Source organism: Anolis sagrei, chromosome 2 (genome assembly GCF_037176765.1).
Source record: "Anolis sagrei isolate rAnoSag1 chromosome 2, rAnoSag1.mat, whole genome shotgun sequence".
NCBI lineage: Eukaryota > Metazoa > Chordata > Lepidosauria > Squamata > Dactyloidae > Anolis > Anolis sagrei.
Genome location: NC_090022.1, coordinates 192,467,664 through 192,483,911, shown reverse-complemented (window position 1 = coordinate 192,483,911; position 16,248 = coordinate 192,467,664). Strand labels below are relative to the sequence as shown.

The 16,248-nt window shown below is 40.9% G+C and overlaps 1 protein-coding gene across 2 annotated transcripts in view; it reads right to left on the bottom strand.

The window, feature by feature from the left end:
* Positions 1-11,664, bottom strand: part of SLC4A8 (solute carrier family 4 member 8) — a 122,962-nt gene extending 111,298 nt beyond the window's left edge. The window contains exon 1 of one of the 2 annotated variants that reach the window (XM_067464293.1): positions 11,328-11,664. In XM_067464293.1, the coding sequence (XP_067320394.1) occupies positions 11,328-11,372 (45 nt within the window). In that variant the 5' untranslated portion in view covers positions 11,373-11,664. The remainder of the gene's footprint in view (positions 1-11,327) is intronic. The other variant, XM_060762798.2, reaches the window with a different exon arrangement.
* Between the last annotated feature and the right edge of the window lie 4,584 nt (positions 11,665-16,248).

Here is a 16,248-nt window from a genome sequence, read left to right as displayed (position 1 = left end):
TCCTCACTAAAGACAGAACTGACAATGAGTTGGTCTACTACAATATGATGTACCACCATACAGCTTTACCATTTTAAAAGCATTTCGGGAAGGTATCTGCAAGATGCCGCCAAGCAGGCAGAGCGACAACTAATTTTGTTTTAAAGGGTAAGTGCCAGGACACAACCTCTGCGTACTTTTTCACTTTGAGCACAATTGCAGGTGCTCAATGTTGAAGGAGAAAGGCCTTTTATAAGAACGTTATTTTGTTTAGGTTTTTTCCCCACAAAAATACGAAAACATACTAAAATTATACAAAGACATCTATGCTGTGCTAATGTTACCCTGTAAATGAATTAAAATATTTTTGTTTTAAAACTTAAGGCTAGACCCATTTGCTAGTCCCAATCATGAAGATCCATTTAATCATAAGTACTAACTTTTCAAGTTTCCATTGATTTAAGGACCTGCTCTAGTTGACACTATTACATTTAGCTTTACTATTCCTATGTAAACAATTTACCAACCTTGACAATACCTGTTTCTATAAAGATTTTCATTCCATTATAGGGTTCAATTTTGAATTCAATTTTTGCAATTGCTTGCATGAAGCGTATTTTAAGGATGGCTTAGGGCAATTTTCCCTATTATATCGTGTTACCTATACTTCCCACCTGTTTATTTAAATAAAAGCCAATGATTGGAGTTGCTCCTGCTGTGTGGAAGCAATGGAAAGGGTGCTAGAAAACCACAGCTTCCACACAATGTTTCCGACCACTAGATTAAAGCTAGGGAAGAATTACAAAAAAAATAAAATAAAAATTCTGAGATAATAAAAGTATTAATGCATGGTGGGGTATTGGATGGGATAGCACTTGTAGTCTCTTCCATCTCTATTACTGGATCTACACTGCCACATAATGCTATTTCAGAATGCATTAAAGTGGATTATATTGCAGTGTAGATTCATATAATCATGTTCAATGCAGTTAAATTGCATACTGAAACTGCATTATTTGATAGTGTATCTCCAGCCTATGATTTTGTTCTATAAGCACCTATAAAAAGTACTGTATAAACGTAAAAATATTGACTTAAAATACATAATAGAGGCAAACATATTCATAGGATTACAAATTAAAGAAGCAAAAACACTAGAATGGGAAGAAAGAGGGATTTGGAAAGAGGAGAGAAGAAATATACTACATTAAAATGTATGACTCTATTACTGTAGGGAAATATATGAAATCAGAGATGTCTTAAAACGCTTCTTACGCAAAGGGACTGGATTATACAAATGGCTGGTGGCAAAGCTCTAGAAGGAGTATTTAGAGAAGTTAAAGCAGAAAGTTAAGCAGGGGCAGAATGAAATCATCTAAAAGTTCAAATGTGCAAGTGAGGGAAACTTAGAAAAATGAAAAGGAAAGAAAAAATATCTACCTAAAATGTGTGTAAACAATAATAATAATAAAATAATAATAATAATAACAACAACTTTATTTATATCCCGCTACCATCTCTCGAAAGAAACTTGGGCACATATACATATATACACAAGCACATATAACAATGTCAAATTACATAGAACAAATACTGTATATACTCGAGTATAAGCCGACCCGAATATGCCGAGGTACCTAATTTTACCACAAAAAACTGGGAAAACGGATTGACTCGAGTATAAGCCGAGGGCGGAAAATGCAGCAGTTGCTGGTAACTTTCAAAATAAAAATAGATACCAATAACTTTGCATTAATAGAGGCATCGGTAGGTTAAATGTTTTTGAATAAAACTGTAAGTTAAGATAAGACCGTCCTCTGATTAAAGCATTATTCTAACCTTGAGTATAAATGTGTTTACATATCCTTCCAATAATAATAGAGTAAAATAATGGAAATATAATAATAACAGTAATAATAGAGTAAAATAATAAATGTAATAATAATAGAGTGAAATGATTAATGTAATAATAATAATAATAATAATAATAATAATAATAGAGTAAAATAATAAAAAAAAACTTTGACTCGAGTATAAGCCGAGGGAGACTTTTTCAGCTTAAAACAAGGACTGAAAAACTAGGCTTATACTCGAGTATATACAGTATATATAAAACAGCATAAAACCCCTTTTAGTTTAAATAAAAATACCAAATAAAACATAGCAATAGCTGTGGATTAAAATACAACCCTAACAGTGCCATTAGGGAGTAAAGGTAGTGAATGTACTAAAATACTATTATCACAAATTAAAGTTAAGGTGAAGTTTTCCCCAAAGAGAAGACTGCTAAGTAATACCATCATGAGAAACACAGCCACCAACCTTTGCTAACTGAGCTGCAGATATTTCATTGATGCTATTTTAGTCCCAGAATCTGTGTGTCTTTGGGAATTGTGAGAAGACAACGGAGAGCTACATGACTGATAAGTGGGATGGATTTCTGATGTTTGTTTCCTTATACGACTTCTTTCTCTCTTCTTGTTTACTGTGTGGCTCCTGCTCTAAAAATGAATCATGTTTACAAACTAAAGCTGGTAGAACTGAGCATATTCCGTTTCTTTCCTTCTCATAAGTATAGTAGCTTTGTGTTGAAACATCAGAGACTCAGGTGTCAATTGTGGCTCGGCATGACCTTGAATCCCTGGAAAGATCATTTCCCAACTACTATTATTCATTCCCTACCTGGACTTCCATTTAGTCCTGGTAAAACAGATGCACTTTCTTCCCTTTATAATGTCCCAGCACCATTGTAGGCACAGTGGTAGCAATTTGTCCGTATAGTTAATTACTGAAGGGACTCTTGCCTTCTCATCATTTTAAAAGAGGGGGCTTCAGCAATCTAACATATAAAACAGAATTCTACATTATGAAGCCATAATACTCACGAGTGAGATAATCGTTTCAAAGATATTAACAGCAGTAAAAACACAGAGTAATTAGAGTGTATGGTTCAGCCTGCAAAGAGCTTTGGGATTTTTAGATGACCTTGGAAAAATCTCTTGAAACACTGGCAGCTTCTAACTTCATGCAGATGCACATTAACCACCATTCTGACATGTTACAATGTGAGGAACAACAACAACAACAACAGAGGCCGATGCGCTTAGCCAACAGGGCAAACAACTGCCCAGGTTTCCAATCAATCTCAATTTTGCCATTTTGTTGGACTTAGAAGGACTTAGAAGGAAACAAGGGCATTCTTTATCAAGTCATGACTATGGCACTTTTTGATAGGGGACTGGCACACACACACACAGAGAGAGAGAATATAGTAAAATATATGTAATCATACTCTGTTTCTTCGTTTTTTAAATATTTAAATATTTCGTTATTTTTAATAAATAAGAACACATGGAAGGTTCTTTGGGAATAACTGTTTTAAGGTTGTCTAGAAGTAAAAATTAATGCTTTGATGAAATTAAGTAATACATTTTAAGAGGCCTGGGATTAAAATTGTTATTTTTGTGAAACACTGTGTGGTTTAGGGTTTGAACAACCTCTGTTGTGTACATATTGTGTGATCTTGAGCAATTCGCAAGCACTTTCAATCTCATAGTATGGTGTAATGAACCCTTACCGTTAGCAGTTAAGATGTGGGCCTAGTGAAGACCACCTTCTCTGCATCTCTGTCCAACACCAACAATACAGTCCAAATATTTGTTCTTGCAATCAAGGGTCCTAACCTGGGGTGATGATGTATCAACCAAATACTGGATGCGGTTAACGCCCCCTGAAAGACTGTGTTTGCAGCTTAGGAGCACTCCTGGATCCATCTCTCCAAATGTCAGCCCAAGTTTATCTGACAGTCAGAAGTGCTTACTACCAGCTTTGGCTGATACGCCAGCTGCGCCCCTTCCTAGATTTGGAGGAGTTGAAAATGATAGTACATGCACCGATAACCTCAAGGTTGGACTTCTGCAATGCACTTTACATTGGGCTACCTCTCAACCAAGTTCAGAAACTTGAGTTGATTCAAAACACGGAAGCCAGGTTGTTTGCAGCATTGGTTCCCAACCTGTGGTCCGTGGACCACCAGTGATCCGTAGGAATGAAAATATGGTCTGCGGCCTCACCATTACAACACTGTTGCCTCAAAATCACGCAGCAACAAGAGCAACTGGTCTTGAAAAATCCTCTTATAGTGCCGAGGCAACGGGGATGTCGGGAGGGAAGAGGCTGACTACCCACGAAAGATTACTACTACCACATCAGCTCTAGATTATTAAATATGGTTTTCTGTGGGTGAACAGGTGGCGACTACTGGATGGCATATGTTCTGTATCAGAAACTTGAGCTGATGTGGTCTATCCAATGCAGTTGTCTGAATCAGCACCCCCAATAACCAAACCGAATCTAAAGTTGACCAAAACCTGATTTGTAACCCTTTTGGTACTAATGTTGGAGAGTGGTCCCTGGTCAGAGTGGTCCCTGGTCAAGTGGTCCCTAGTCAAAGAAAGGTTGGGAACAACTGGCTTACACGAACATCTAGGAGTGAGCATTTTACACCTGTACTATAGTCACTCCACTGGTTGCGAATTTGTTTCCGGGTAAAATACGAAGTGTAAAGCCCTAAATGGTTCAGATTCAGGTGACCTACAAGAATGCCTTCTTCCGCACAATCTGCCCCTTACTCCAACCAGTCAGAACCCGAGTAGCGACGTCACTCAGAGGAACTTTTCATCAGCCACCCCAAAACTGTGGAATGACCTGCCAAAAGAGCTCCAACAGCTAAAAGATCTATTGGAATTCAAGACTCAAATTAAGACCCATATCTTCCAGCAGGCCTACTCAATCAGCTTTGAATACTGGGTTTTGAATCTACATTCTATTGCTGCTGTATGATGGATTTTTCTCTTGTGTTTGGTGTATGCTTTTGATAATAGTGTGTAATGTGTTTTGATCTATGCATTTTATTGTATGTGTTTTATGTTCGTGTATGGACTTTGTTGTTACTTGCCTTAAACCACTAGAAGAAATGGGTAACAAATATAATATATTACAATGATGATGATTACGTATCCCCACTGCACAATATTTATTAATCAATAATGTTTAATAGGACAACAAATCTAATTTATGTTAAGCAAAGAAAAATGGAAAATTTTGGTAATTAATATCTTGAATTCTTAGGAGGAAAGACATTAGTTTGTCCAGCAGCCCAAAGGTTTAATGCAGATTAACAAAAGACGTCCATAGACCATTTAATTATATCTTAAATTAAATAATCAAAATGTCATTTAAGTCAAATCCCTTACAATAGGCAGGAGAGAAATAATAGCAACATTATGTATTACCAAAAATAAAGTAATTCTACTATATCAAGCAGGCCATATGATTCCCAGCCCTGCTCCAGAGAAATTACTAGCTGAACATGTGGGCCACAGCATTCATTTATTTTTGTCCCTGACATCTGATTGACAGACAGACAGACATGTACACACACACACACACACACACGATTCTGGAAATGGAAGGTCCATTTAACCATTATATCAAAAAAACAGGGTTTCCATTGTTAGTACTGGAATTAAACACATAGAAGGACTTTGTGGATGTGTAACCAGGGCAAGCTTGAAGGAAGGAGAGGTGTGATGTGTTGCACATATAAATCCACTTTAGGGAAATATCTTATATTCCCATCTTTCTTAACCTCTTTTCCGCCTCTAAAATGAGGAAATCTGGTCTGGTTGTAAAAAATCAGATAAGAACCACAATTTGAACAGTTCGCTACATAAAACTTTAAAAGCCATAGCTTAGTGACAGACTTTACTCTGCCTGTGGAAAATTACAAATTAAATTGGAAGATTGTCCAGACAGAACTAAGACGTGCTTCTGCCGGGAACCCTGGACAAGGCCTTCCATGAGCACTGAAGTCAATAGACTAACATTCTGATCTGATCTCAGGCCGCTTCCTCCTTATCCAATTTAACAGAAGCAAATAGTGCTCCAAGCACACATTTTAAAAACAAGTCATCCTTTCTTGGATAGCAGATGTTAACATGTATCATAACCCTGACCTAACATACATCTTCTGTTGAAACATCTGTTGGAGTCTTTAGCTTGTTCATTGTACTATATCAAAAACTGTGGCATAGACACCGAGAAGTGAGAAGCCATGCCCTTGAGCTCTCTAACTAGAGGTCAGCTGTGACCAGCAGTACTGTGAAATTTGAAGAAGCATAAATGGAGAGCGAAAAGGAGAAACGTGCCAAGAGGAAGGCGCATCAAACCAACCCTAACCAAGACAACCTTTGATCTGGAAATCAATGTCCTCACTGTGGAAGAACACGTGGGTTAAGAATAGGGTTCCACGGTCACCTAAGTATCCACCGCCAAGACACTACACTTGGAAGGCCATCACACTCAGACAATGAGGGTTCATCTAAATAAGTAAGTAAGTAAAGTATCTGAATAGCACTATTCAGTAAGAGAATAGAGGAGCAAAAAGTTTTGTCTTCATATGTTGAACTAGTTTTAAACCTAAAGACATTTTAGATTTGTTTACAAACAATATCTTTTGTCCACAAGCATAAACAGTATGCTTGTGGCGCAGTGGGTTAAACCTCTGTGCTGGCAGGACTGAAGACCGACAGGTCGCAGGTTCGAATCCGGGGAGAGTGCGGATGAGCTCCTTCTATCAGCTCCAGCTCCTCATGCAGGGACATGAGAGAAGCCTCCCACAAGGATGGTAAAAACATCAAAACATCCAGGCGTCCCCTGGACAACATCCTTGCAGACGGCCAATTCTCTCACACCAGAAGCGACTTGCAGTTTTTCAAATCGCTCCTGACACAACCAAAACAGTATGAAACTAACCCTTCCTTACTGGAAAAAACAACAACACTGAGGCAGCATTTTGTCATCTATAGATCGCCCTTATAATTTATTCATGTTCATTTATGTCATCCAAAATATGCATTAATATGCATTAGGGAGCTTAAAACGTTGCTGTCTGTCTCTCCTTCTCATTCAGAGAGATAGACAACACGTCACACACGTACTTGAAATTCAAAAGAAGCCATTTCTACATATATAGCAGGGATGGAGAGAAAAGTAAGTATTTTCCACAGGTGACATTAAAATGAAGCAAGACTGAACTAGTATTGCAAACTCCCCTTGCTGCATGGCCATCCGTCTGTTTAAAAACATAATATATACATTTATGACAACATGTTTGCATATGTATGAGCTAGAAAAAGTCAGAAGCCCCCAGTTCAAAAATTACCTTGGGCTGACTGAATTTGCTAAGGAAGCTACTAGTGTCAGCCAACACAAACACACATGAAAAAGTGAAGAAAGAATACTGGCATCCATGTCCTGAATATCTCCTAAAAGCACTGGATCTCACCTGATTTTAAAAGCTAAGCAGGATCAGCTTTGGTTAATACTTGGAGGAGAGATCGCCAACAAATACAAGGTGTTGTAGCCTATATTTCAGAGGAAGGAAGTACTAAAGCCATCTTTGAGTATTCCTTGACTGGAAAAATCCTATGAGATTACCATAAGTCAACAGACAACTTGGAGGCATGTTGTTGTTCATTTGTTCAGTTGTTTCCGACTCTTTTTAACCTCATGGACCAGCCCACGCCAGAGCTCCCTGTCGGTCGTCACCACCCCCAGCTCCTTCAAGGTCAATCCAGTCACTTCAAGGATGTCATCCATCCATCTTGCCCTTGGTCAGCCCCTCTTCCTTGGAGGCATAAAGACATACAAACATCTTGTGACGATATTGGGAAGAACACTGAGATAAGATTTGTGAAGGACTCAGTTTGTGCTAAATAGATATTATTATTATTATTATTATTATTATTATTATTAGCTAGTTATAATAGGAGTAGCAGAACAAAAAGATGAGCACAAGTTGAAAATAAATATAGCACAAATATACTACTTGTGGCCCCCAGTGGCACAGCGGGTTAAACCACTGAGCTGCTGAACTTGCTGGCCAAAAGGTCAGCAGTTTGAATCTGGGGAGCAAGGTGAGTTCCTGCTGTTAGCCCAGCTTCTGCCAACCTAGCAGTTCGAAAACATGCAGATGTGAGTAGATCAATAGGTACCACTTTGGCGGGAAGGTAATAGTGCTCCATGCAGTCATGCTGACCACATCACCTTGGAGATATCTACGGACAACGCCGGCTCTTTGGCTTAGAAATTGAGATGATGAGCACCACCCCCAAAGTTGGACACTACTAGACGTAATGTAAAGGGGAAACCTTTAACTATAGTGCTTCAATATTAGACCAGATAGAACATCAAAGCAATTTTGTCTCGACATACTAAGAGCAACTCCAATGTGTTATACCTCATACACTCTTCACTTGTAAGTCTCCTACTGAATACACATTCCAGCTATGGGTCTTTTCCATGGCATGACCACCAACTGCACATCTGCTACACAATTTCACTGCTTTGTACAACCAGAAACTCTGCAAAGGCAAATTTAACAGAAGGGATCCAAAGGCACATGACAAGGCAACACAACTTTCTCTTTTCTTCTATCAACACACATACAATAACAAACAAGGAGAGATAGTCAATCTGAATGAAACAGTTCCGTGCAACAAAAGGAAAAGTCTTAAGAGGACTCCTCTTGCACCCCTTCCCCCCTCCAAAACCAAGAAAAATCTGGTTGGAAACTGAATCAAACAGAAACGATTGGCTGTCTTTTCTCTCTCCTCCCATATCTCTAAAAACACTATCTCTATGCTTCCCATACTCAGGCTCCTAACTACAAAGCCTGTAGAAGCTTTAATGATGACGGTGGGACTTGGCTCTAGGTTTATAATCTGTTTTATGGTATTTATATGTTTTAACTTTTATAATTTGAGATGTTATATTTATTATTTGTAAGTATCATGCGGCACTGAATTTATGTCATAATCTGTAAGCCGCTCGGAGTCCCCTTTCGGGGTGAGGAGAGTGGGGTATGAATATAGTAAGCAAATAAATAAATAAGTAAATAAATCTATACAAATAAAATGTTATGTTAGTTTGTGGGATTAACATAACTCAAAAACCACTGGATGAATTGACACCAAATTTGGACACATGACACCTATCAGGCCTACAAGTGACCATCACTCATAAAAACACTGAAAAACACACCAACAAAAACAACTCCAACCCCAAAAGGCTGTTAGGAATTGTGGGAGTTGGAATCCAAAACCCCTGGAAGACCCAAGTCCGCCCCTACCTGGTCTACACCATGGAATTATTCCACAGCATTGAGCCATGGTATTTAAAGGGGCCCCATAGGCCATCCAGCCCAACCACTTTTTGCAGCAAAGGAAGACACCATCAAAGCCCTCCCGACAGATGACTATCCAGTTGGAAAGGAGCCCCAAAGGCCATTCAGTCCAACCTCATTGGGCAGTAAAGGAAGATACAATGAAAGCCTACCCAACAGATGGCCAACCAGTTGTAAAGGAGCCCCAAAGGCCATCCAGTCCAGCCCCATTTGGCCCCTTAGATATGTGTGTGTGTCCTCTGACCTACCTACCTATCCATGTTCTATCCACCTATCTTCTGTTCCATCTATCAATGTCCCTTCCATATGTCTCTTCTGTCTATTGTTTCATGCCTGAAATTCCTCTGTTTTCTGAGGGTCACAGCAACACGTGGCAGGGGACAGCTAGTAAATAATATATGTGGCTGCCGGAGGCTGAAGTTAAAGCAGGGAGAAGCCAAGCCAGAGTGAGATCATAAGAAGATGATGCCAACAACCCCAATCCTTGGACATACTCTGGGATCCGAGGGATGGATGGAAAGGATGCTGCAGATCCGGGGTCATTTCTGGACTTGCCAGAGCCAGGCCCAACTCAAAACAAGTCACCCTGTCATAGATATAAGTATGCATGCATATGTATGTGTGTATGTGTGTGTATATATATCAACACACACACACATATATCTATATAGATAGATAGATCACAACACATACATACTTGGGAAGATTGCTTAGCATGAAATAACAGTCTCCCTTTCCCATGACTGCAAGACTGGACCCTGATACTCTGGAATTCATCCTCCTGGAAGAAAGCAGGGCCTGGCTCCCTCCCGCCCGCCCAACGAATGGGGTCCTTTCACACCACCGAGATATATAGTACTACCATCCCACTTTAAGAGTATCCTGGGGCTGGACAATTCAGGGAAGGGTATGGAGGAACCGTAATGGAATCCTGGGATGTGTAGTTTGTAGCATGCTCCAAGACCTTGTGAAACTGCAATTCCCAGGATTACAAAAGCATTGAGCCAAGACAGTTCAATACAGGGGAGATGCTATGCAGGGTTAGCACAGCTTGGCACCACTTAGGACGGTCACCACTCAACCTTAATGGAATCCTGGGATTTGTAGTTTGTAGCATGCTCCAAGACCTTGTGAAACTGTAACTCCCAGGATTACAAAAGCATTGAGCCAAGGCAGTTCAGTACAGGGGAGATGCTATGCAGGGTTATCACAGGTTGTCACCACTTTAAACTGCCACCGCTCAACCTTAATGGAATCCAGGGATTTGTAGTTTCTAGCATGCTCCAAGACCTTGTGAAACTGCAACTCCCAGGATTACAAAGCATTGAGCCAAGGCAGTTCAATAGATGGGAGAGACTATGCAGAGTTAGCACAGCTTGGCACCACTTTAAATCGCCACGGCTCAACCTTAATGGGATCCTGGGATTTGTAGTTTGTAGAGCATGTGAAACTGCAACTCCCAGGATCACAATGCATTGAGCCAAGGCAGTTCAATACACAGGAGACACTATGCAGGTTTAGCACAGGTTGGCACCACTTTAAACCGCCACGGCTCAACCTTTATTGAATCCTGGGATTTGTAGTTTGGTGAGGCACCAGAACGCTCCAAGACCTTGTGAAACTGCAACTCCCAGGATTACAAAAGCATTGAGCCAAGGCAGTTCAATACAGGGGAGAGGCCATGCAGGTTTAGAACAGGTTGGCACCACTTTAAACAACTATGGCTCAACCTGAATGGAATCCTGGGATTTGTAGTTTGCAGAGCATGTGAAACTGCAACTCCCAGGATTACAAAGCATGGAGCCAAGCTGCATGCACTGTACAAGGGAGATGCCCCAAAAGCCCAGCAAAGGAAGCAGCCAATGAAAGAGGGACCAGGGTGTGGAAAGGGCCTGAGGGCTGCATCCTCGCCTGGCCTCCTCTCCATCCTTCCTTGGACTGACCATTGCCTCTCTGCCGCAGTCTGCCTTCCCTTCGGAGGGAGGAAGCCCTCCTCGTCTCCAGCAAGCATGAGCTCAGAAGGTGACATTGCGGCAGCAGGGCTTCCTTGCCAATCTCCTTGGCGCGTCCCTTCCTCTTTCTCACCCCCTTCCTCACTCACCTGGTAGCGGAGGAGGCAGTTGGGCTCGTTGCTGTCGGCAGGCATGGTGCCTTCCCACCGGTCTCCCTTGGCGTGGCTTGGCTGTGCCTGCCTAGAGGAGCCCCACGCCAGAAGCGCCTCCGCAGCCGCCACCCGCCGGCCTCAGCACCACCATCTCGCCTCTGGTCTCTCTCTCTCTCTCTTTTTTCCCTCCCTTTCTCTCTCCCCCACCGGCTGTGCCAGCCAATCCTGGGCCAGATATTTTAGCCACAAGGGAAGCCAAAATGGGAAAAAGGGGGTGGGTTCAGTGGAAGGAGAAAGGTGGGAAAGGAAGGGAGGGAAGCACAGAGGAAAAAGGAAGGAAGGAAGGAAGAGAACCTGCTGGCAAATGGGAGGATGGGTGGGGACCCTGGCTGGATCTACACTGCCCTATCATCCACAATATTTGCTTTGGATTATATGACTCTAAGGTAAAGGTTCCCTGCTGACATTAAGTCTAGTAGTGTCCTACTCTGGAGGTGGCGTTGTCCCTACACACCTCCAAGGTCACGTGGCCAGCATGGCTGCATAAAGCGCCCTTACCTTCCCGCAGAAGCTGTAGCTATTCCTCTACTCACTTTTTATCTGACTCTGAAGTTTGATGCTCCTCACCATTTCTAAGCCAAAGGGCCGGCGTTGTCCGCAGATGCCTCCAAGGTCATGTGGCCAGCATGGCCACATAGAGCACCATTACCTTCCCGCAGAAGCTGTAGCTATATTGATCTACTCACATTTTTCTGACTCTGGGAGTTGGTCTCATCTCCATGTCTAAGCCAAAGAGCCAGCGTTGTCCGTAGACACCTCCAAGGTCATGCAGCCGGCATGGCTGCATAGAGCGCCCTTACCTTCCTGCAGATGCTGTAGCTTCTGATCTGCTCATGTTTTATCTGGCTCTGTTGGTTGGTGCTCATCTCCATTTCTAAGCCAAAGAGCCGGCGTTGTCCATAGATGCCTCCAAGGTCATTTGGCCAGCATGGCTGCACAGAGCGCCATCACCTTCCCGCAGAAGCTGGAGCTATTGATCTACTCACATTTTATCTAACTCTGGAAGCTGGTGCTCATCTCCATTTCTAAGCCAAAGAGCCGGCGTTGTCTGTAGACACTGCACGTTGTTGCTAACAGATCTGTGTAAATGGATGGCATCCAGAAATCTTTTACTGTTGCCAGTGCTGGATTTAGGATAAATGAGGCCCTGTGCTAGTTCATTTATGAGGCCCCCTTACTTACTTGGGCCTTGAAGGAAGTAGGCCTGGTAGGCCTGCACTGCATGCTTTGTGGCAGACTCCCATAGACTATAATTAACTCTATCCTTATGTCTGGAATCACTCCGAAACAAAGTCTTCAAATTTAAACACGCACCACATAAGCAAAATCCATTGTAAAAAAAAATTTGGGCAGGGAGACATAGCAAGACCCCTCCCCTTGTCTCTGGGGGCCCATCTACACTGCTAGTTTGAACTGCATTATAATGGTTATTGCAAACTTATATACAATGCATATAGGAACCCTATTGTACTGGATTATGTGAGTCTACACTGCCATACGTTGTTGTTCATTCGTTCAGTCGTCTCTGACTCTTCGTGACCTCATGGACCAGCCCACGCCAGCGCTCCCTGTCGGCTGTCACCACCCCCAGCTCCTTCAAGGTCAAGCCAGTCACTTCAAGGATGCCATCCATCCATCTTGCCCTTGGTCGGCCCCTCTTCCTTTTCCACTGCCATATAATCAAATTCAATTAGGTTAATCTGCATTCTGAAACTAGATTTTATGGCAGTGTCGATGGAGTCTGACATTAGAATGGATGCAAATTTGACTCCACTGGAACTTCAGTGGCTCATTGCTGTGGAATTGTGGGAATTGCAGTTTGCTGTGGTACTATCCCTCTTTGTCCAAGACATACGGAATACAGTATAACTTTATAACAAAACATATTTACAACCAGTCTCTTCCTCACTTGTTATCTCTTCCTGTAACTAATACCTTTGTGATAGACACTCTTTAAAGATAGAGAGGAGAGTACGTTAAATGCACCAATAAAATCAATATATCGTATATACTTAAGTATAAGCCGACCCAAATATAAGTTGAAGAACCTAATTTTACCACAAAAAACTGGGAAAACGTATTGACCCGAGTATAAGCCGAGGGTGGGAAATGCAGCAGCTACTGGTAAATTTCAAAATAGAAATAGATACCAATACCAATAAAGTTACATTAACTGAGGCATAACTAGGTTAAATGTTTTTGAATATTTACATAAAACTGTAATTTAAGATAAGATTGTCCAGCTCTTATTAAATCATCAATGTAAATATGCTTATGTATCCTTCTGATAATAATAAAGAGTAAAATAGTAAATGTAATAATAATAATAATAATAATAATAAACATAATAATAAAATAGAGTAAAATAATAAATGTAATAATAATATTAATAAATGGAGTCAAATAATATTTATTTTATTTATTTATTTACTGCATTTGTTGACCGCCGTTCTCAGCCCTAGGGCGACTCACGGCGGTGTAATAACTGTAATAGCAATAATAAATAGAGAAAAATAATAAATGTAATAAAATAATAGAGTAAAATAATAATCGTAAATACAGTAAAATAATAAATGTAATAAAAATAATAACCCCGTAAAATAATTAATAATTTTGACTCACATATAAGCCAAGAGGGGCTTTTTCAGCCTAAAAAAGGGCTGAAAAACTCGGCTTATACTTGAGTAGATACAGTAATTTGCCTTAAGGCTAGGTGAGTTATCATGACAGCAAACTGCTGTCTTCACAATCAGCAACACACAGGCGGAGATATGTCTGTTTAATTCCCTTCTAATACATACATCAACTAAAGAATGAAAATGACAATTTCTTGGTGGGGTCCTTGCATTTCCAGATACTAGGTTAAAGCACCCCCGTTTTTTTTTTAAAGGGGGAGGGGGAGGTCCAATATCTGCATTTGGACTGTATTTTATGAGGGCCATCTAAAATGTCACAAAATAATGCGCCTTGAATCCTATATTGGAAGAAAGATGGGAGTGGGTTCCAACCCAGTTCTGGTGATTCCTATTACATATTTGGCAACATAAAAACAATATCCTAATTTTGAAATACCTTGTTTATGTCCCCCCATCATATCCCCCAATAAAATATTAATTAACAAAAAAACCAACAATATCCTATTTAAGGTTCAGGCGCCTGATTTAGGTTCCCATGCCTTATTTAGGGTTAGGCATTCTGAACTCCATCAACGATGGAATTGAACCAAACTTGGCACACAGGACTCCCATGACCAACAGAAAACACTAGAAGGACTTGGTGGGCATTGACTTTGAGTTTTGGAGTTGTAGTTCACCTACATCCAGAGAGAACTGTGGACTCAAACAATGATGGATCTGGACCAAACTTGGCACGGATACTCAATATGCCCAAATGAGAACACTGGTGGAGTTTGGGGAAGATAGACCTTGATATTTGGGAGTTGTAGATTTATAGTTCGCCTACAATCAAAGAGCATTCTGAACCCCACCAATGATAGAATTGAGCCAAACTTCTCACACAGAACCCCCATGACCAACATAAAATACTGCGTTTTCTGGTGGTCTTTATAGATAAAAGCTCCTAACCGCCTTGAGTCATCAATTGGCTGAGAAAGGCAGTATACAAATACAGTAAATAAATAAATAAATAAATATGATTCACACACACATGTATATGACAGATATAGTAAAAGTAAAGGTTGTCCCCTGGCATTAAGTCTAGTGGCATCTGACTCTGGAGGGTGGTGCTCATCTCCATTTCTAAGCTGAAGAGCCGGCATTGTCCGTAGACACCTCCAAGGCCATGTGGCCGGCATGACTGATGGAGCGCTGTTACCTTCCTGCCAAAGTGGTACCTATTGATCTACTCACATTTGCATGTTTTCTAACTGCAAGGTTGGCAGATGCTGGGGCTGACAGCGGAAGCTCATGCTGCTCCCAGGGGGCTCCAGTAGCTCAGTGGGTTAAACCGCATATGACAGATATAGTATAGATTTGGAAGGGACCCCTAAAGAAGGACAATTATATGTTGCATGTTCCAGAGTTGGCAAAGCAGATAATCTCTACAGCAACACTGAGAAAGAAACAACAAGCATAAAGAAATTACATATATTAGAAACCAACACTTTCTCATTACTTTATTTTCCAGTTCACTAGACTAGGCAACAGCAACACATGGCAGGGGACAGCTAGTATCACATATATATCTTCAGAGCATCATTAATCAGACTGGAACTGTTGAAGAAATATATATAAGACTGAATCAAGAGCAACCAATCTGTTGCTGCTTTGTGAAACCCGTTGGGCTGAGCAACATGATTCATGTTTATATTTTGTTATGTGGTGGTGAGAACACTTGAAAAACTAAAAGAGAGTCCTCTAGACAAACAGTGGGACTTCTTCCCAAGCTGGGCACATTCTTTTACCTGTTCTGATTGCTGAATTGGTAGTAACCATATGCAACCTAAGGAAGCTTCTGTCATCATCCCTTCAGCTTAGCAAAAGAGTAAGTGGACATTTTCTGTAGTCTGCAACATGTCGACAGTCTCTTAGAAAAAGCCAGGGAGATGCTCACAGAATCTGTGAAAGAATATCAGGAGCTCTTTGACACAGCAAGACCAGTGGTAGAGTCTATGGGTGGAAAAGTGAGGATTCCTCACATATATTCAAGGTAGACTTGTAAAAGCAACATCCAGGCAACTTCACCAACACCAATGGAATATTATAGGTTAAATGTGTAAATCCTATTTCTGGACTTTTTCTGCAGTCAGGTTTACAAGGCACAGGAAAGTAGTTCAGGAAGTGCAAGTGTTCCTCTCTGTTCATTGTGGCCATTTAAAACCCAACTTGAAGCAGTGCAC